Source organism: Penaeus vannamei, chromosome 23 (genome assembly GCF_042767895.1).
Source record: "Penaeus vannamei isolate JL-2024 chromosome 23, ASM4276789v1, whole genome shotgun sequence".
Lineage (NCBI taxonomy): Eukaryota > Metazoa > Arthropoda > Malacostraca > Decapoda > Penaeidae > Penaeus > Penaeus vannamei.
Genome location: NC_091571.1, coordinates 19,007,437 through 19,030,564, shown reverse-complemented (window position 1 = coordinate 19,030,564; position 23,128 = coordinate 19,007,437). Strand labels below are relative to the sequence as shown.

The 23,128-nt window shown below is 27.0% G+C and overlaps 1 protein-coding gene across 1 annotated transcript in view; it reads left to right on the top strand.

The window, feature by feature from the left end:
• LOC138859099 (uncharacterized) overlaps positions 1 to 19,409 on the top strand; it is a 26,647-nt gene extending 7,238 nt beyond the window's left edge. Inside the window, exons 4-5 of the mRNA XM_070137433.1 lie at positions 18,570 to 18,706; positions 19,269 to 19,409. Of these exons, the coding sequence (XP_069993534.1) occupies positions 18,570 to 18,706; positions 19,269 to 19,409 (278 nt within the window). The remainder of the gene's footprint in view (positions 1 to 18,569; positions 18,707 to 19,268) is intronic.
• The last annotated feature ends 3,719 nt before the right edge of the window (positions 19,410 to 23,128 follow it).

Below are 23,128 nucleotides of genomic sequence, written 5' to 3'. Positions count from 1 at the left end.
ATAACAGAAATAATAATAGAAGTAATTATAACACGGTTATTATTGTTATTATAATCCTTATTATTGTTGTTATTATTACCAGAATTATCATTATTGTCATTATCATTATTAAAATAATTATAATGATGAAAATGACATTAATAATTAAGATGATGATTATTATAATGACTATATTAAGGGTGATTAGGGCGATAATGACAGTAATGATAATAATGATGATGATAATGACAATAATGATGATAATTATCATTAGAAAGCCCATCTATAATGAGAAAAAGGCTAAAAGTAGAAAAATCCCAAAAGTCGAAAAACCGGCGAAATCTAGCGAAATACAGCCTTTGCAGAAATGAGTCGAAAACCCCCCTTTTTCGAGTTTAAAGGATGATTATGATGATCTTAGCAATAATTCTGCTAATTATGATGATTTTGATGATAACCGAATCAATAATGACAATAATGACGATAATAATGATAATTATGAGAGCAATTAGGACAATAATTATGATAATAATTATACAATGATAATTATAATGATGATTTGCCTAATAATTGCAATAATAGCAATAATCAACACTATTCTAATGATTTTCCTAATAATAATAACGACAATGATAACAGAAATAATAATAGAAGTAATTTTAATACGGCTATTATTGTTATTATAATCCTTATTATTGTTGTTATTATTTCCAGAATTATCATTATTGTCATTATCATTATTAAAATAATTATAATGATGAAAATGACATTAATAATTAAGATATTGATCATTATAATAACTATATTAAGGGTGATTAGGGCTATAATGACAGTAATGATAATAATGATGGTGATAATGACAATAATGATGATAATTATCATTATAAAGCCCATCTATAATAAGAAAAGGGCTAAAAGTAGAAAAATCCCAAAAGTCGAAAAAGCTGCGAAATCTAGCGAAATATATTCTTTGGAGAGATGAGTCGATAACCACCCTTTTTCGAGTTTAAAGGATGATTATGATGATCTTAACAACAATTCTGCTAATTGTCATGATTTTGATGATAACCGAATCAATGATGACAATAATGACGATAATAATGATAATCATGAGAGCAATTAGGACAATAATTATGATAATAATTATACAATAGTAATTATAATGATTTGCCTAATAATTGCAATAATAGCAATAATCAACACTATTCTAATAATTTTCCTAATAATAATAACCACAGTGATAACAGAAATAGTAATAGAAGTAATTATAACACGGCTAGTATTGTTATTATAATCCTTATTATTGTTGTTATTATTACCAGAATTATCATTATTGTCATTATCATTATTAAAATAATCATAATGATGAAAATGACATTAATAATTAAGATACTGATTATTATAATGACTACATCAAGGGTGATTAGGGCGATAATGACAGTAATGATAATAATGATGATGATAATGACAATAATGATGATAATTATCATTAGAAAGCCCATCTATAATGAGAAAAAGGCTAAAAGTAGAAAAATCTTAAAAGTCGAAAAACTGGCAAAATCTAGCGAAATACAGCCTTTGCAGAGATGAGTCGAAAAACCCTTTTTTCTAGTTTAAAGGATGATTATGATGATCTTAGCAGTAATTCTGCTAATTATGAGTATTTTGATGATAACCCCATCAGTAATGACAATAATGACGATAATAATGATAATTATGAGAGTAAGTAGGGCAATAATTATGATAATAATTATACAATGATAATTATAATGATGATTTGCCCAATAATTGCAATAATAGCAATAATCGACACTATTCTAATGATTTTCCTAATAATAATAATGACAATGATAACAGAAATAATAATAGAAGTAATTATAACACGGCTATTATTGTTATTATAATAATTATTATTGTTATTATTTCCAGAATTATCATTATTGTCATTATCATTATTAAATTAATTATAATGATGAAAATGACATTAATAATTAAGATGATGATTATTATAATGACTATATTAAGGGTGATTAGGGCGATAATGACAGTAATGATAATAATGATGATGATAATGACAATAATGATGATAATTATCATTATAAAGCCCATCTATAATGAGAAAAAGGCTAAAAGTAGAAAAATCTCAAAAGTCGAAAAACCGGCGAAATCTAGCGAAAATCTAGCCTTTGGAGAGATGAGTCGAAAACCCCCTATTTTCGAGTTTAAAGGATGATTATGATGATCTTTGCAATAATTCTGCTAATTATGATGATTTTGATGATAACCGAATCAATAATGACGATAATAATGATAATTATGAGAGCAATTAGGACAATAATAATGACAATAATTATACAATAATTATATAATGATGATTTGCCTAATAATTGATATAATAGCAATAATCGACACTATTCTAATGATTTTCCTAATAATAATAACGACAATTGTAACAGAAATAATAATAGAAGTAATTATAACACGGCAATTATTGTTATTATAATCCTGATTATTGTTGTTATTATTTCCAGAATAATCATTATTGTCATTATCATTATTAAAATAATTATAATGATGAAAATGACATTAATAATTAAGATGATGATTATTATAATGACTATTAAGGGTGATTAGGGCGATAATGGCAGTAATGATAATAATGATGATGATAATGACAATATTGATGATAATTATCATTAGAAAGCCCATCTATAATGAGAAATAGGCTAAAAGTAGAAAAATCTTAAAAGTCGAAAAACTGGCAAAATCTAGCGAAATACAGCCTTTGCAGAGATGAGTCGAAAACCCCTTTTTTCTAGTTTAAAGGATGATTATGATGATCTTAGCAATAATTCTGCTAATTATGATGATTTTGATGATAACCCCATCAATAATGACAATAATGACGATAATAATGATAATTATGAGAGTAATTAAGACAATAATTATGATAATAATTATACAATGATAATTATAATGATGATTTGCCTAATAATTGCAATAATAGCAATAATCGACACTATTCTAATGATTTTCCTAATAATAATAACGAATATGATAACAGAAATAATAATAGAAGTAATTATAACACGGCTATTGTTGTTATTATAATCCTTATTATTGTTGTTATTATTTCCAGAATTATCATTATTGTCATTATTATTATTAAAATAATTAGAATGATGAAAATGACATTAATAATTAAGATGATGATTATTATAATGACTATATTAAGGGTGATTAGGGCGATAATGACAGTAATGATAATAATGATGATGTTAATGACAATAATGATAATTATCATTAGAAAGCCCATCTATAATGAGAAAAAGGCTAAAAGTAGAAAAATCTCAAAAGTCGAAAAAGCAGCGAAATCTAGCGAAATACAGCCTTTGCAGAGATGAGTCGAAAAACTCTCTTTTTCGTGTTTAAAGGATGATTATGATGATCTTAGCAATAAATCTGCTAATTATGACGATTTTGATGATAACCGAATCAATAATGACAATAATGACGATAATAATGATAATTATGAGAGTAATTAGGACAATAATTATGATAATAATTATACAATGATAATTATAATGATGATTTGCCTAATAATTGCAATAATAGCAATAATCGACACTATTCTAATGATTTTCCTAATAATAATAACCACAATGATAACAGAAATAATAATAGAAGTAATTTTAATACGGCTATTATTGTTATTTTAATCCTTATTATTGTTGTTATTATTTCCAGAATTATCATTATTGTCATTATCATTATTAAAATAATTAGAATGATGAAAATGACATTAATAATTAAGATGATGATTATTATAATGACTATATTAAGGGTGATTAGGGCGATAATGACAGTAATGATAATAATGATGATGATAATGACAATAATGATAATTATCATTAGAAAGCCCATCTATAATAAGAAAAAGGCTAAAAGTAGAAAAATCCCAAAAGTCGAAAAACCGGCAAAATCTAGCGAAATATAGCCTTTGGAGAGATGAGTCGAAAACCCCCTTTTTCGAATTTAAAGGATGATTATGATGATCTTAGCAATAATTCTGCTAATTATCATGATTTTCATGATAACCGAATCAATGATGACAATAATGACGATAATAATGATAATTATGAGAGCAATTAGGACAATAATTATGATAATAATTATACAATGATAATTATAATGATGATTTGCCTAATAATTGAAATAATAGCAATAATCGACACTATTCTAATGATTTTCCTAATAATAATAACGACAATTGTAACAGAAATAATAATAGAAGTAATTATAACACGGCAATTATTGTTATTATAATCCTTATTATTGTTGTTATTATTTCCAGAATTATCATTATCATTATTAAAACAATTATAATGATGAAAATAACATTAATAGTTAAGATGATGATTATTATAATGACTATTAAGGGTGATTAGGGCGATAATGACAGTAATGATAATAATGATGATGATAATGACAATAATGATGATAATTATCATTATAAAGCCCATCTATAATGAGAAAAAGGCTAATAGTAGAAAAATCTCAAAAGTCGAAAAACCGGCAAAATCTAGCGAAATACAGCCTTTGGAGAGATGAGTCGAAAACCCCCTATTTTCGAGTTTAAAGGATGATTTTGATGATCTTAGCAATAATTTTGCTAATTATGATGATTTTGATGATAACCCCATCAGTAATGACAATAATGACGATAATAATCATAATTACGAGAGTAATTAGGACAATTATGATAGTATTTATACAATGATACTTATAATGACGATTTGCCTAATAATTGCAATGATAGCAATAATCAACACTATTCTGTTTTTCCTAATAATAATAACGACAATAATAACAGAAATAATAATAGAAGTAATTTTAACACGGCTATTATTGTTATAATAATCCTTATTATTGTTGTTATTATTTCCAGAATTATCATTATTGTCATTATCATTATTAAAATAATTATAATGATGAAAATGACATTAATAATTAAGATGATTATTATAATGACTATATTAAGGGTGATTAGGGCGATAATGACAGTAATGATAATAATGATGGTGATAATGACAATAATGATGATAATTATCATTATAAAGCCCATCTATAATAAGAAAAAGGCTAAAAGTAGAAAAATCCCAAAAGTCGAAAAACCGGCGAAATCTAGCGAAATATAGCCTTTGGAGAGGTGAGTCGAAAACCCTCTTTTTCGAGTTTAAAGGATGATTATGATGATCTTAGCAATAATTCTGCTAATTATGATGATTTTGATGATAACCCCATCAATAATGACAATAATGACGATAATAATGATAATTATGAGAGTAATTAAGACAATAATTATGATAATAATTATACAATAATAATTATAATGATGATTTGCCTAATAATTGCAATAATAGCAATAATCAACACTATTCTAATGGTTTTCCTAATAATAATAACGACAATGATAACAGAAATAATAATAGAAGTAATTATAACACGGTTATTATTGTTATTATAATCCTTATTATTGTTGTTATTATTACCAGAATTATCATTATTGTCATTATCATTATTAAAATAATTATAATGATGAAAATGACATTAATAATTAAGATGATGATTATTATAATGACTATATTAAGGGTGATTAGGGCGATAATGACAGTAATGATAATAATGATGATGATAATGACAATAATGATGATAATTATCATTAGAAAGCCCATCTATAATGAGAAAAAGGCTAAAAGTAGAAAAATCTCAAAAGTCGAAAAACCGGCAAAATCTAGCGAAATACAGCCTTTGCAGAAATGAGTCGAAAACCCCCTTTTTCGAGTTTAAAGGATGTTTATGATGATCTTAGCAATAATTCTGCTAATTATGATGATTTTGATGATAACCGAATCAATAATGACAATAATGACGATAATAATGATAATTATGAGAGCAATTCGGACAATAATTATGATAATAATTATACAATGATAATTATAATGATGATTTGCCTAATAATTGCAATAATAGCAATAATCAACACTATTCTAATGATTTTCCTAATAATAATAACGACAATGATAACAGAAATAATAATAGAAGTAATTTTAATACGGCTATTATTGTTATTATAATCCTTATTATTGTTGTTATTATTTCCAGAATTATCATTATTGTCATTATCATTATTAAAATAATTATAATGATGAAAATGACATTAATAATTAAGATATTGATCATTATAATAACTATATTAAGGGTGATTAGGGCGATAATGACAGTAATGATAATAATGATGGTGATAATGACAATAATGATGATAATTATCATTATAAAGCCCATCTATAATAAGAAAAAGGCTAAAAGTAGAAAAATCCCAAAAGTCGAAAAACCGGCGAAATCTAGCGAAATATAGCCTTTGGAGATGTGAGTCGAAAACCCCCTTTTTCGAGTTTAAAGGATGATTATGATGATCTTAGCAATAATTCTGCTAATTATGATGATTTTGATGATAACCGAATCAATAATGACAATAATGACGATAATAATGATAATTATGAGAGCAATTAGGACAATAATTATGATAATAATTATACAATGATAATTATAATGATGATTTGCCTAATAATTGCAATAATAGCAATAATCAACACTATTCTAATGATTTTCCTAATAATAATAACGACAATGATAACAGAAATAATAATAGAAGTAATTATAACACGGCTATTATTGTTATTATAATCCTTATTATTGTTGTTATTATTTCCAGAATTATCATTATTGTCATTATCATTATTAAAATAATTATAATGATGAAAATGACATTAATAATTAAGATGATGATTATTATAATAACTATATTAAGGGTGATTAGGGCGATAATGACAGTAATGATAATAATGATGGTGATAATGACAATAATGATGATAATTATCATTATAAAGCCCATCTATAATAAGAAAAAGGCTAAAAGTAGAAAAATCCCAAAAGTCGAAAAACCGGCGAAATCTAGCGAAATATAGCCGTTGGAGACATGAGTCGCAAACCCCCCTTTTTCGAGTTTAAAGGATGATTATGATGATCTTAGCAACAATTCTGCTAATTATCATGATTTTGATGATAACCGAATCAATGATGACAATAATGACGATAATAATGATAATTATGAGAGCAATTAGGACAATAATTATGATAATAATTATACAATGATAATTATAATGATGATTTGCCTAATAATTGCAATAATAGCAATAATCAACACTATTCTAATGATTTTCCTAATAATAATAACGACAATGATAACAGAAATAATAATAGAAGTAATTATAACACGGCTAGTATTGTTATTATAATCCTTATTATTGTTGTTATTATTACCAGAATTATCATTATTGTCATTATCATTATTAAAATAATTATAATGATGAAAATGACATTAATAATTAAGATGATGATTATTATAATGACTATATTAAGGGTGATTAGGGCGATAATGACAGTAATGATAATAATGATGGTGATAATGACAATAATGATGATAATTATCATTATAAAGCCCATCTATAATAAGAAAAAGGCTAAAAGTAGAAAAATCCCAAAAGTCGAAAAACCGGCGAAATCTAGCGAAATATAGCCTTTGGAGAGGTGAATCGAAAACCCTCTTTTACGAGTTTAAAGGATGATTATGATGATCTTAGCAATAATTCTGCTAATTATGATGATTTTGATGATAACCCCATCAATAATGACAATAATGACGATAATAATGATAATTATGAGAGTAATTAAGACAATAATTATGATAATAATTATACAATAATAATTATAATGATGATTTGCCTAATAATTGCAATAATAGCAATAATCAACACTATTCTAATGATTTTCCTAATAATAATAACGACAATGATAACAGAAATAATAATAGAAGTAATTATAACACGGTTATTATTGTTATTATAATCCTTATTATTGTTGTTATTATTACCAGAATTATCATTATTGTCATTATCATTATTAAAATAATTATAATGATGAAAATGACATTAATAATTAAGATGATGATTATTATAATGACTATATTAAGGGTGATTAGGGCGATAATGACAGTAATGATAATAATGATGATGATAATGACAATAATGATGATAATTATCATTAGAAAGCCCATCTATAATAAGAAAAAGGCTAAAAGTAGAAAAATCTCAAAAGTCGAAAAACCGGCAAAATCTAGCGAAATACAGCCTTTGCAGAAATGAGTCGAAAACCCCTTTTTCGAGTTTAAAGGATGTTTATGATGATCTTAGCAATAATTCTGCTAATTATGATGATTTTGATGATAACCGAATCAATAATGACAATAATGACGATAATAATGATAATTATGAGAGTAATTAAGACAATAATTATGATAATAATTATACAATGATAATTATAATGATGATTTGCCTAATAATTGCAATAATAGCAATAATCAACACTATTCTAATGATTTTCCTAATAATAATAACGACAATGATAACAGAAATAATAATAGAAGTAATTTTAATACGGCTATTATTGTTATTATAATCCTTATTATTGTTGTTATTATTTCCAGAATTATCATTATTGTCATTATCATTATTAAAATAATTATAATGATGAAAATGACATTAATAATTAAGATGATGATTATTATAATGACTATATTAAGGGTGATTAGGGCGATAATGACAGTAATGATAATAATGATGATGATAATGACAATAATGATGATAATTATCATTATAAAGCCCATCTATAATAAGAAAAAGGCTAAAAGTAGAAAAATCCCAAAAGTCGAAAAACCGGCGAAATCTAGCGAAATATAGCCGTTGGAGACATGAGTCGAAAACCCCATTTTCGAGTTTAAAGGATGATTATGATGATCTTAGCAACAATTCTGCTAATTATGATGATTTTGATGATAACCGAATCAATGATGACAATAATGACGATAATAATGATAATTATGAGAGCAATTAGGACAATAATTATGATAATAATTATACAATGATAATTATAATGATGATTTGCCTAATAATTGCAATAATAGCAATAATCAACACTATTCTAATGATTTTCCTAATAATAATAACGACAATGATAACAGAAATAATAATAGAAGTAATTATAACACGGCTATTATTGTTATTATAATCCTTATTATTGTTGTTATTATTACCAGAATTATCATTATTGTCATTATCATTATTAAAATAATTATAATGATGAAAATGACATTAATAATTAAGATGATGATTATTATAATGACTATATTAAGGGTGATTAGGGCGATAATGACAGTAATGATAATAATGATGGTGATAATGACAATAATGATGATAATTATCATTATAAAGCCCATCTATAATAAGAAAAAGGCTAAAAGTAGAAAAATCCCAAAAGTCGAAAAACCGGCGAAATCTAGCGAAATATAGCCTTTGGAGAGGTGAGTCGAAAACCCTCTTTTTCGAGTTTAAAGGATGATTATGATGATCTTAGCAATAATTCTGCTAATTATGATGATTTTGATGATAACCGAATCAATAATGACAATAATGACGATAATAATGATAATTATGAGAGCAATTAGGACAATAATTATGATAATAATTATACAATGATAATTATAATGATGATTTGCCTAATAATTGCAATAATAGCAATAATCAACACTATTCTAATGATTTTCCTAATAATAATAACGACAATGATAACAGAAATAATAATAGAAGTAATTATAACACGGCTATTATTGTTATTATAATCCTTATTATTGTTGTTATTATTTCCAGAATTATCATTATTGTCATTATCATTATTAAAATAATTATAATGATGAAAATGACATTAATAATTAAGATGATGATCATTATAATGACTATATTAAGGGTGATTAGGGCGATAATGACAGTAATGATAATAATGATGATGATAATGACAATAATGATGATAATTATCATTATAAAGCCCATCTATAATAAGAAAAAGGCTAAAAGTAGAAAAATCCCAAAAGTCGAAAAACCGGCAAAATCTAGCGAAATATAGCCTTTGGAGAGATGAGTCGAAAACCCCCTTTTTCGAGTTTAAAGGATGATTATGATGATCTTAGCAATAATTCTGCTAATTATCATGATTTTGATGATAACCGAATCAATGATGACAATAATGACGATAATAATGATAATTATGAGAGCAATTAGGACAATAATTATGATAATAATTATACAATGATAATTATAATGATGATTTGCCTAATAATTGCAATAATAGCAATAATCAACACTATTCTAATGATTTTCCTAATAATAATAACCACAATGATAACAGAAATAGTAATAGAAGTAATTATAACACGGCTAGTATTGTTATTATAATCCTTATTATTGTTGTTATTATTACCAGAATTATCATTATTGTCATTATCATTATTAAAATAATTATAATGATGAAAATGACATTAATAATTAAGATGATGATTATTATAATGACTATATTAAGGGTGATTAGGGCGATAATGACAGTAATGATAATAATGATGATGATAATGACAATAATGATGATAATTATCATTAGAAAGCCCATCTATAATGAGAAAAAGGCTAAAAGTAGAAAAATCTTAAAAGTCGAAAAACTGGCAAAATCTAGCGAAATACAGCCTTTGCAGAGATGAGTCGAAAAACCCTTTTTTCTAGTTTAAAGGATGATTATGATGATCTTAGCAGTAATTCTGCTAATTATGAGTATTTTGATGATAACCCCATCAGTAATGACAATAATGACGATAATAATGATAATTATGAGAGTAAGTAGGGCAATAATTATGATAATAATTATACAATGATAATTATAATGATGATTTGCCCAATAATTGCAATAATAGCAATAATCGACACTATTCTAATGATTTTCCTAATAATAATAATGACAATGATAACAGAAATAATAATAGAAGTAATTATAACACGGCTATTATTGTTATTATAATAATTATTATTGTTATTATTTCCAGAATTATCATTATTGTCATTATCATTATTAAAATAATTATAATGATGAAAATGACATTAATAATTAAGATGATGATTATTATAATGACTATATTAAGGGTGATTAGGGCGATAATGACAGTAATGATAATAAGGATGATGATAATGACAATAATGATGATAATTATCATTATAAAGCCCATCTATAATGAGAAAAAGGCTAAAAGTAGAAAAATCTCAAAAGTCGAAAAACCGGCGAAATCTAGCGAAAATCTAGCCTTTGGAGAGATGAGTCGAAAACCCCCTATTTTCGAGTTTAAAGGATGATTATGATGATCTTTGCAATAATTCTGCTAATTATGATGATTTTGATGATAACCGAATCAATGATGACAATAATGACGATAATAATGATAATTATGAGAGCAATTAGGACAATAATAATGACAATAATTATACAATAATTATATAATGATGATTTGCCTAATAATTGATATAATAGCAATAATCGACACTATTCTAATGATTTTCCTAATAATAATAACGACAATTGTAACAGAAATAATAATAGAAGTAATTATAACACGGCAATTATTGTTATTATAATCCTGATTATTGTTGTTATTATTTCCAGAATAATCATTATTGTCATTATCATTATTAAAATAATTATAATGATGAAAATGACATTAATAATTAAGATGATGATTATTATAATGACTATTAAGGGTGATTAGGGCGATAATGACAGTAATGATAATAATGATGATGATAATGACAATATTGATGATAATTATCATTAGAAAGCCCATCTATAATGAGAAATAGGCTAAAAGTAGAAAAATCTTAAAAGTCGAAAAACTGGCAAAATCTAGCGAAATACAGCCTTTGCAGAGATGAGTCGAAAACCCCTTTTTTCTAGTTTAAAGGATGATTATGATGATCTTAGCAATAATTCTGCTAATTATGATGATTTTGATGATAACCCCATCAATAATGACAATAATGACGATAATAATGATAATTATGAGAGTAATTAAGACAATAATTATGATAATAATTATACAATGATAATTATAATGATGATTTGCCTAATAATTGCAATAATAGCAATAATCGACACTATTCTAATGATTTTCCTAATAATAATAACGAATATGATAACAGAAATAATAATAGAAGTAATTATAACACGGCTATTGTTGTTATTATAATCCTTATTATTGTTGTTATTATTTCCAGAATTATCATTATTGTCATTATTATTATTAAAATAATTATAATGATGAAAATGACATTAATAATTAAGATGATGATTATTATAATGACTATATTAAGGGTGATTAGGGCGATAATGACAGTAATGATAATAATGATGATGATAATGACAATAATGATGATAATTATCATTAGAAAGCCCATCTATAATGAGAAAAAGGCTAAAAGTAGAAAAATCTCAAAAGTCGAAAAAGGAGCGAAATCTAGCGAAATACAGCCTTTGCAGAGATGAGTCGAAAAACCCCTATTTTCGAGTTTAAAGGATGATTATGATGATCTTTGCAATAATTCTGCTAATTATGATGATTTTGATGATAACCGAATCAATAATGACAATAATGACGATAATAATGATAATTATGAGAGTAATTAGGACAATAATTATGATAATAATTATACAATGATAATTATAATGATGATTTGCCTAATAATTGCAATAATAGCAATAATCAACACTATTCTAATGATTTTCCTAATAATAATAACCACAATGATAACAGAAATAATAATAGAAGTAATTTTAATACGGCTATTATTGTTATTATAATCCTTATTATTGTTGTTATTATTTCCAGAATTATCATTATTGTCATTATCATTATTAAAATAATTATAATGATGAAAATGACATTAATAATTAAGATGATGATTATTATAATGACTATATTAAGGGTGATTAGGGCGATAATGACAGTAATGATAATAATGATGATGATAATGACAATAATGATGATAATTATCATTATAAAGCCCATCTATAATAAGAAAAAGGCTAAAAGTAGAAAAATCCCAAAAGTCGAAAAACCGGCGAAATCTAGCGAAATATAGCCTTTGGAGAGATGAGTCGAAAACCCCCTTTTTCGAGTTTAAAGGATGATTATGATGATCTTAGCAATAATTCTGCTAATTATCATGATTTTGATGATAACCGAATCAATGATGACAATAATGACGATAATAATGATAATTATGAGAGCAATTAGGACAATAATTATGATAATAATTATACAATGATAATTATAATGATGATTTGCCTAATAATTGCAATAATAGCAATAATCGACACTATTCTAATGATTTTCCTAATAATAATAACGACAATGATAACAGAAATAATAATAGAAGTAATTATAACACGGCAATTATTGTTATTATAATCCTTATTATTGTTGTTATTATTTCCAGAATTATCATTATTGTCATTATCATTATTAAAATAATTATAATGATGAAAATGACATTAATAATTAAGATGATGATTATTATAATGACTATATTAAGGGTGATTAGGGCGATAATGACAGTAATGATAATAATGATGATGATAATGACAATAATGATGATAATTATCATTATAAAGCCCATCTATAATGAGAAAAAGGCTAAAAGTAGAAAAATCTCAAAAGTCGAAAAACCGGCAAAATCTAGCGAAATACAGCCTTTGGAGAGATGAGTCGAAAACCCCCTTTTTCGAGTTTAAAGGATGATTATGATGATCTTAGCAATAATTCTGCTAATTATGATGATTTTGATGATAACCCCATCAATAATGACAATAATGACGATAATAATGATAATTATGAGAGTAATTAGGACAATAATTATGATAATAATTATACAATGATAATTATAATGATGATTTGCCTAATAATTGCAATAATAGCAATAATCAACACTATTCTAATGATTTTCCTAATAATAATAACGACAATAATAACAGAAATAATAATAGAAGTAATTATAACACGGCTATTATTGTTATTATAATCCTTATTATTGTTGTTATTATTTCCAGAATTATCATTATTGTCATTATCATTATTAAAATAATTATAATGATGAAAATGACATTAATAATTAAGATGATTATTATAATGACTATATTAAGGGTGATTAGGGCGATAATGACAGTAATGATAATAATGATGGTGATAATGACAATAATGATGATAATTATCATTATAAAGCCCATCTATAATAAGAAAAAGGCTAAAAGTAGAAAAATCCCAAAAGTCGAAAAACCGGCGAAATCTAGCGAAATATAGCCTTTGGAGAGGTGAGTCGAAAACCCTCTTTTTCGAGTTTAAAGGATGATTATGATGATCTTAGCAATAATTCTGCTAATTATGATGATTTTGATGATAACCCCATCAATAATGACAATAATGACGATAATAATGATAATTATGAGAGTAATTAAGACAATAATTATGATAATAATTATACAATAATAATTATAATGATGATTTGCCTAATAATTGCAATAATAGCAATAATCAACACTATTCTAATGGTTTTCCTAATAATAATAACGACAATGATAACAGAAATAATAATAGAAGTAATTATAACACGGTTATTATTGTTATTATAATCCTTATTATTGTTGTTATTATTACCAGAATTATCATTATTGTCATTATCATTATTAAAATAATTATAATGATGAAAATGACATTAATAATTAAGATGATGATTATTATAATGACTATATTAAGGGTGATTAGGGCGATAATGACAGTAATGATAATAATGATGATGATAATGACAATAATGATGATAATTATCATTAGAAAGCCCATCTATAATGAGAAAAAGGCTAAAAGTAGAAAAATCTCAAAAGTCGAAAAACCGGCAAAATCTAGCGAAATACAGCCTTTGCAGAAATGAGTCGAAAACCCCCTTTTTCGAGTTTAAAGGATGTTTATGATGATCTTAGCAATAATTCTGCTAATTATGATGATTTTGATGAAAACCGAATCAATAATGACAATAATGACGATAATAATGATAATTATGAGAGCAATTCGGACAATAATTATGATAATAATTATACAATGATAATTATAATGATGATTTGCCTAATAATTGCAATAATAGCAATAATCAACACTATTCTAATGATTTTCCTAATAATAATAACGACAATGATAACAGAAATAATAATAGAAGTAATTTTAATACGGCTATTATTGTTATTATAATCCTTATTATTGTTGTTATTATTTCCAGAATTATCATTATTGTCATTATCATTATTAAAATAATTATAATGATGAAAATGACATTAATAATTAAGATATTGATCATTATAATAACTATATTAAGGGTGATTAGGGCGATAATGACAGTAATGATAATAATGATGGTGATAATGACAATAATGATGATAATTATCATTATAAAGCCCATCTATAATAAGAAAAAGGCTAAAAGTAGAAAAATCCCAAAAGTCGAAAAACCGGCGAAATCTAGCGAAATATAGCCTTTGGAGAGATGAGTCGAAAACCCCCTTTTTCGAGTTTAAAGGATGATTATGATGATCTTAGCAATAATTCTGCTAATTATGATGATTTTGATGATAACCGAATCAATGATGACAATAATGACGATAATAATGATAATTATGAGAGCAATTAGGACAATAATTATGATAATAATTATACAATGATAATTATAATGATGATTTGCCTAATAATTGCAATAATAGCAATAATCAACACTATTCTAATGATTTTCCTAATAATAATAACGACAATGATAACAGAAATAATAATAGAAGTAATTATAACACGGCTATTATTGTTATTATAATCCTTATTATTGTTGTTATTATTTCCAGAATTATCATTATTGTCATTATCATTATTAAAATAATTATAATGATGAAAATGACATTAATAATTAAGATGATGATTATTATAATGACTATATTAAGGGTGATTAGGGCGATAATGACAGTAATGATAATAATGATGATGATAATGACAATAATGATGATAATTATCATTAGAAAGCCCATCTATAATAAGAAAAAGGCTAAAAGTAGAAAAATCCCAAAAGTCGAAAAACCGGCGAATGTTTGGGTATGTGGGGCCTAGTCACAACTGCCGTTCCTCTGCATCCTGCTCACTTCCTCCCGGTCTCCGACTTCTTGTGTATTAATTTCCAACCCTCTTTCCTCTCGAAAAAAGGGGGGAACCTTCGACCAGTATGTTGCCTTCCGATGTCTCTTTGTTCCTTTTTCTCTGGAAAAAGGGAAAGAGATAATTTGGGAGACAAAAGTGTATATGTTCTTATGTGGCCTCCGCCCTCTGCTGGTTGGTTCTTTACCCTCCGTTCTAGCAAATATGGTATTTTTCACTGGGTTCAGTACTCATAAAAAAGTGTTTGTGTTATTGCCTTATAGTTCATTAATCACCTCTTATTCCCGCTGTAATAATAAATTAATATTATTATTATATTCATTTATTATTCACATTCTTCTTATTATTATTATTGTTATTATTGTTATTATTATTATTATTATTATTATCTTATATACACTTATATATATGTACACACATACGTCCTTATTTTCACTTATACGCACTTTATGTATACATATACTCACACCTATATATTATTCATATTATTCATATTATTCATGTTATTCATATTACTCATATTATTCACATTACTCATATTATTCACATTATTCATATTATTCACATTATTCACATTATTCCTATTATTCATATTGTTCATATTATTCGTATTCTTCCTATTGTTCTTATCATTCATATTATTCATGTTATTCATATTATTCATATCCTTCATATTGTTCATATTATTCATATTATTCATAAGATTCCTATAATATTCTTCCTATTATATTATTATTGTTATTATTATTATTATTATTATTATTATTATTATTATTATTATTATTATTATTATTATTATTATTATTTTTATTCCTTTCTGTCAACGGAACAGCTGGGCGAAGGGTGAGGGCAGGTCATGCGACGTTGCGCGCCCTCGCCCGCCCGCGATGTGTATATCCTCCCCTTGTTCCTCAGTCCGCTTCCTCGCTGTTCATTTCCTTCCATCCAGGAGGTGGGAGGGGGGAAGGGGGTGTTGGTGTGCGGATATACCTATATTGACACTCAAAAAAATTAACCATAATAATAATAATAATATTATTATTATTATTCACAATATTTCTATTCACCTTCTTATTATTCATATTATTATTACCATTATTCACATTATTATTATTATTATTCAAACTATTATTATTCACACTATTAATATTCACACTATTATTATTCACACTATTATTATTATTCACATTATTATTATTATTCACATTATTATTATTGTTATCATTATTATTATTATTATTATTACTATTATTATTATTTTCTTATATACATCTATATATCTATATGTACACGCATACATCCTTATTTTCACTTATACTCACTATTGTGTACACATATACTCTCCCATATATATTCCTCATGTTATTCATATTATTCATATTATTCTTTATATTCATTTTATCCATATCATTCGTATTATTCATGTTGTTCATATTATTCATATCAATCGTATTATTCATATATTCAAAACATCCATATTATTCATATCTTTTATATGTACATATTATCCATATTATTCATATTATTCATATTATTCAAATTATTCAAATTATTCATATTATTCTTACTATTCATATATTGTTATTATTATTATTATTATTATTATTATTATTATTATTATTATTATTATTATTATTATTATTATTATTATTATTACTATTATTATCATTATTATTCATATTATTGTTATTGTTATTCCTTTTGGGCGGCGGAACAGCTAGGGGAAGGGGGGGGGGGGCAGTTCATGCGACGTCGCGCGTCCTTGTGCGCCCGCGATGTGTATAACTTCCCTTTGTTCTTCCCCTGTGTGGCTGTTTGGCTGTCCGCTTCCTCGCTGTCCTTTTCCTTCCTTCCGGGAGGTGGGAGGGGCATTCCTGTCTGTGGATATCTTTGGAAAGCAAGGTTAGGACTCATCCTTTATTCTATATATATGTTTACTTACATTTGTCTTATTCCCTTTATATTTATATTTTCCTTTGTCTTGTTTAAAATTCACTTTTGCGCTATTTCTTACTCACTATTTCCTATATTTATTAGGCTTATCTTAGGTTGTATCTTATCCTATCTTATCCTATCTTAAGGTAACAGGGCGTTTATTTACATGTAAATCCAATTCCTTATTCCTATTCTTCCTTTCTTTATTTGATTTCCTTTATTTCTTATTACAATCCTTTATTTTGTAACACCTTTATTCTGTTTTTTCTTAGTTACTTAATTTCAAAATTTTATTATCTTTTTCCATCTTTACTTTTTCTCAAAAACTTATTCTCTTTTTCCATATCCACTTTTATCCACTTTTTCCATATCCACTTTTCCTCTCAGACTTATTATCTTTTTCATATCCGTTTTTTCTTTCTTTTGTGAACAGGTGTCCGGTGTTACAAGGCTGAAACTACTGGGCCTTTATTACCCGACATAAAAGGAGGGAGGCTCTCGGTCGAGCCCTGCACCAGGGGACCTCAGGGGCCTCACCCTGAGGGGCGGTTGCAGGTCTCCAACCTCCCGGTAGGGGGAGGGGGGGGGGGGAAACTCAATGTCAACCTTAAACCCCGCCCATCCTTCGGGTATTATGCGCCTACACAAACTGGGCCATGACTATCCATCACAAAGGGAGGGAGGCTCTCGGTCGAGCCATGCATCAGGGGACCTCAGGGGCCTCGCCCTGAGGGGCGGTTGCACTATGTTAACCTTCAACCCCGCCCATCCCTCGGCCATAATGCGCCTGCACCTACTGGGCCACGACTATCCATAAAAAGGGGGGGGGGGAGGGGAGAGGGAAAGGAGCCTCTCGGTCGTGCCATGTATCAGGGGGCCTCTTATTTTGTAACATTTAATTTCAAAATCTTATTATCTTTTTCTATGTTTATTTTTTCTCAAAACCTATTATCTTTTTCCATATTCACTTTTCCACAAACTTATTATCTCTTTCCATACCCATTTTTTTCAAACTTATTATCTTTTTCCATATCCACTTTTTTCAAAAAACTTATTATTTTTCCATCCACTTTTTCTCAAAATCTTATTATTATGTCTGAAACGACTGGGCCTTTATCACCCGACATAAAAGGAGGGAGGCTCTCGGTCGAGCCATGCATCAGGGGACCTCAAGGGCCTCACCCTGAGGGGCGGCTGCATTATGTCAACCTTCAACCCCACCCATCCCTCGGGCATTATGCGCCTGCACCTACTGGGCCACGACAATCCATAAAAAGGGGGGGGGGAGGGGAGAGGGAAAGGAGCCTCTCGGTCGTGCCATGTATCAGGGGGCCTATACTTTGCAACACCTTTATTCTGTTGTTTCTTAATTTCAATATTTTTTTCCATATCTACTTTTTCAAATATCTTATCTTATTTCTATTTCCTTGATTCTGTTATTTCTTAATTTCAATATCTTTTTCCATATCTACTTTTTCAAATATCTTATCTTATTTATATTTCCTTGAAATTCATTTATCCACTGTCTTCTGATTTCTTATTTCTTATATTTGCTATCCTTGTCTTGGGTTATATCTTAACTTATCTTATTTCATCTTACCCACTTGTATTTCCTCTATCTTATTTCATTTCTTTGTTATTTTACATTTACCCATCTTATCTTACACATACTTGTATTTCATCTATCTTATCTCATTTCTTTGGTATTTTACATTCTCTCTTACATTTTAACTTAGCGGGGGTGTAGCTGGGGTTATTATCTGTGAACCTTTCAGGGGACCCTCACCTATCCGATCGCTTATTCGGAAATCTTACAGTAAGGGACTATTCTAACTCCACAAATTAGAACCTATAATAACACTTTGTTTTACTTATCTGTATTATTCGTCGCCTTATCTGTTGATCTCCTACTCGCTGCACTTGTAGGTCTTTTACATGTTATTGAGGTGTTCCTTTTTGGGTTTCACTAGCCTTTTCTATGGCTGTTAAGACCGTCCAGCTTTTGCTTATATATTCATAACTATTATAAAGTTCGGCAATAAACACAACAGGAAAAACAAAACACACATATAACACTTGTACACAGTATCCACAACACTAGCGCTTTCGGCCTCCCTGGCCTCATCAGGTGTTGATGGGGGAATACTGACTCTTTATTAGATAAATTTACAATTTATACCTAAATTTCGAGTACATACAAGTGACATGGAATGTTAATCCTGGTACTGTGGGGGGGTTTCTGGGAGGAACCCATGTGTCCTCATTCCTTTCATATGGGGGCGGTAGGGTTGAATCCAGGGGTTGTGGGGCCTTATTTTCTATTTTTGTGTTTGTTCTCTATTTCTTTTTATGAATAAGGTTAGGTTAGGTTAGGTTAGGTTAGGTGTTGTCCGTCTCATGAAGACTTGAAAGAAATCAGCAGACTACCGAGGAGCCGACAGGAGCCCTTCTCATGGGGGCTACACTTGGACACGGCAAAATAGGTTAGGTTTGGGTATGTGGGGCCTAGTCACAACTGCCGTTCCTCTGCATCCTGCTCACTTCCTCCCGGTCTCCGACTTCTTGTGTATTAATTTCCAACCCTCTTTCCTCTCGAAAAAAGGGGGGAACCTTCGACCAGTATGTTGCCTTCCGATGTCTCTTTGTTCCTTTTTCTCTGGAAAAAGGGAAAGAGATAATTTGGGAGACAAAAGTGTATATGTTCTTATGTGGCCTCCGCCCTCTGCTGGTTGGTTCTTTACCCTCCGTTCTAGCAAATATGGTATTTTTCACTGGGTTCAGTACTCATAAAAAAGTGTTTGTGTTATTGCCTTATAGTTCATTAATCACCTCTTATTCCCGCTATAATAATAAATTAATATTATTATTAATATATTCATTTATTATTCACATTCTTATTATTATTATTATTATTATTGTTATTATTGTTATTATTATTATTATTATTATTATTATTATTATTATTATTATTATTATTATTATTATTATTATTATTATTATTATTATTATTATCTTATATACACTTATATATATGTACACACATACGTCCTTATTTTCACTTATACGCACTTTATGTATACATATACTCACACCTATATATTATTCATATTATTCATATTATTCATATTATTCATATTATACATATTATTCATATTATTCATATTATTCATATTATTCATATTATTCATATTATTCATATTATTCATATTATTCATATTATTCATATTATTCATATTATTCATATTATTCATATTATTCATATTATTCATATTATTCATATTATTCATATTATTCATATTATTCATATTATTCATATTATTCATATTATTCATATTATTCATATTATTCATATTATTCATATTATTCATATTATTCATATTATTCATATTATTCATATTATTCATATTATTCATATTATTCATATTATTCATATTACTCATATTATTCACATTACTCATTATTCACATTATTCATATTATTAACATTATTCAAATTATTCACATTATTCCTATTATTCATATTGTTCATATTATTCGTATTCTTCATAGTTCTTATCATTCATATTATTCATGTTATTTATATTATTCATGTTATTCATATTATTCATATCCTTCATATTGTTCATATTATTCATATTATTCATAAGATTCCTATAATATTCTTCCTATTATATTATTATTGTTATTGTTATTATTATTATTATTATTATTATTATTATTATTATTATTATTATTATTATTATTATTATTATTATTATTATTATTATTTTTATTTTTATTCCTTTCTGTCAACGGAACAGCTGGGCGAAGGGTGAGGGCAGGTCATGCGACGTTGCGCGCCCTCGCCCGCCCGCGATGTGTATATCCTCCCCTTGTTCCTCAGTCCGCTTCCTCGCTGTTCATTTCCTTCCATCCAGGAGGTGGGAGGGGGGAAGGGGGTGTTGGTGTGCGGATATACCTATATTGACAATCAAAAAAATTAACCATAATAATAATAATATTATTATTATTATTATTATTATTCACAATATTTCTATTCACCTTCTTATTATTCATATTATTATTACCATTATTCACATTATTATTACTATCATTCACACTATTATTATTCACACTATTATTATTCACACTATTATTATTCACACTATTATTATTCACACTATTATTATTCACACTATTATTATTCACACTATTATTATTATTCACATTATTATTATTATTCACATTATTATTATTGTTACTATTATTATTATTATTATTACTATTATTATTATTATTATTACTATTATTATTATTATTATTACTATTATTATTATTTTCTTATATACATCTATATATCTATATGTACACGCATACATCCTTATTTTCACTTATACCCACTATTGTGTACACATATACTCTCCCATATATATTCCTCATGTTATTCATATTATTCATATTATTCTTTATATTCATTTTATCCATATCATTCGTATTATTCATGTTGTTCATATTATTCATATCAATCGTATTATTCATATATTCAAAACATCCATATTATTCATATCTTTTATATGTACATATTATCCATATTATTCATATTATTCATATTATTCAAATTATTCATATTATTCATATTATTCTTACTATTCATATATTGTTATTATTATTATTATTATTGTTATTATTATTATTATTATTATTATTATTATTATTATTATTATTATTATTATTATTATTATTATTATCATTATTATTCATATTATTGTTATTGTTATTCCTTTTGGGCGGCGGAACAGCTAGGGGAAGGGGGGGGGGGGGCAGTTCATGCGACGTCGCGCGTCCTTGTGCGCCCGTGATGTGTATAACTTCCCTTTGTTCTTCCCCTGTGTGGCTGTTTGGCTGTCCGCTTCCTCGCTGTCCTTTTCCTTCCTTCCGGGAGGTGGGAGGGGCTTTCCTGTCTGTGGATAGGTTAGGTTAGGTTAGGATATGAAGGATACGCACAATATGAATA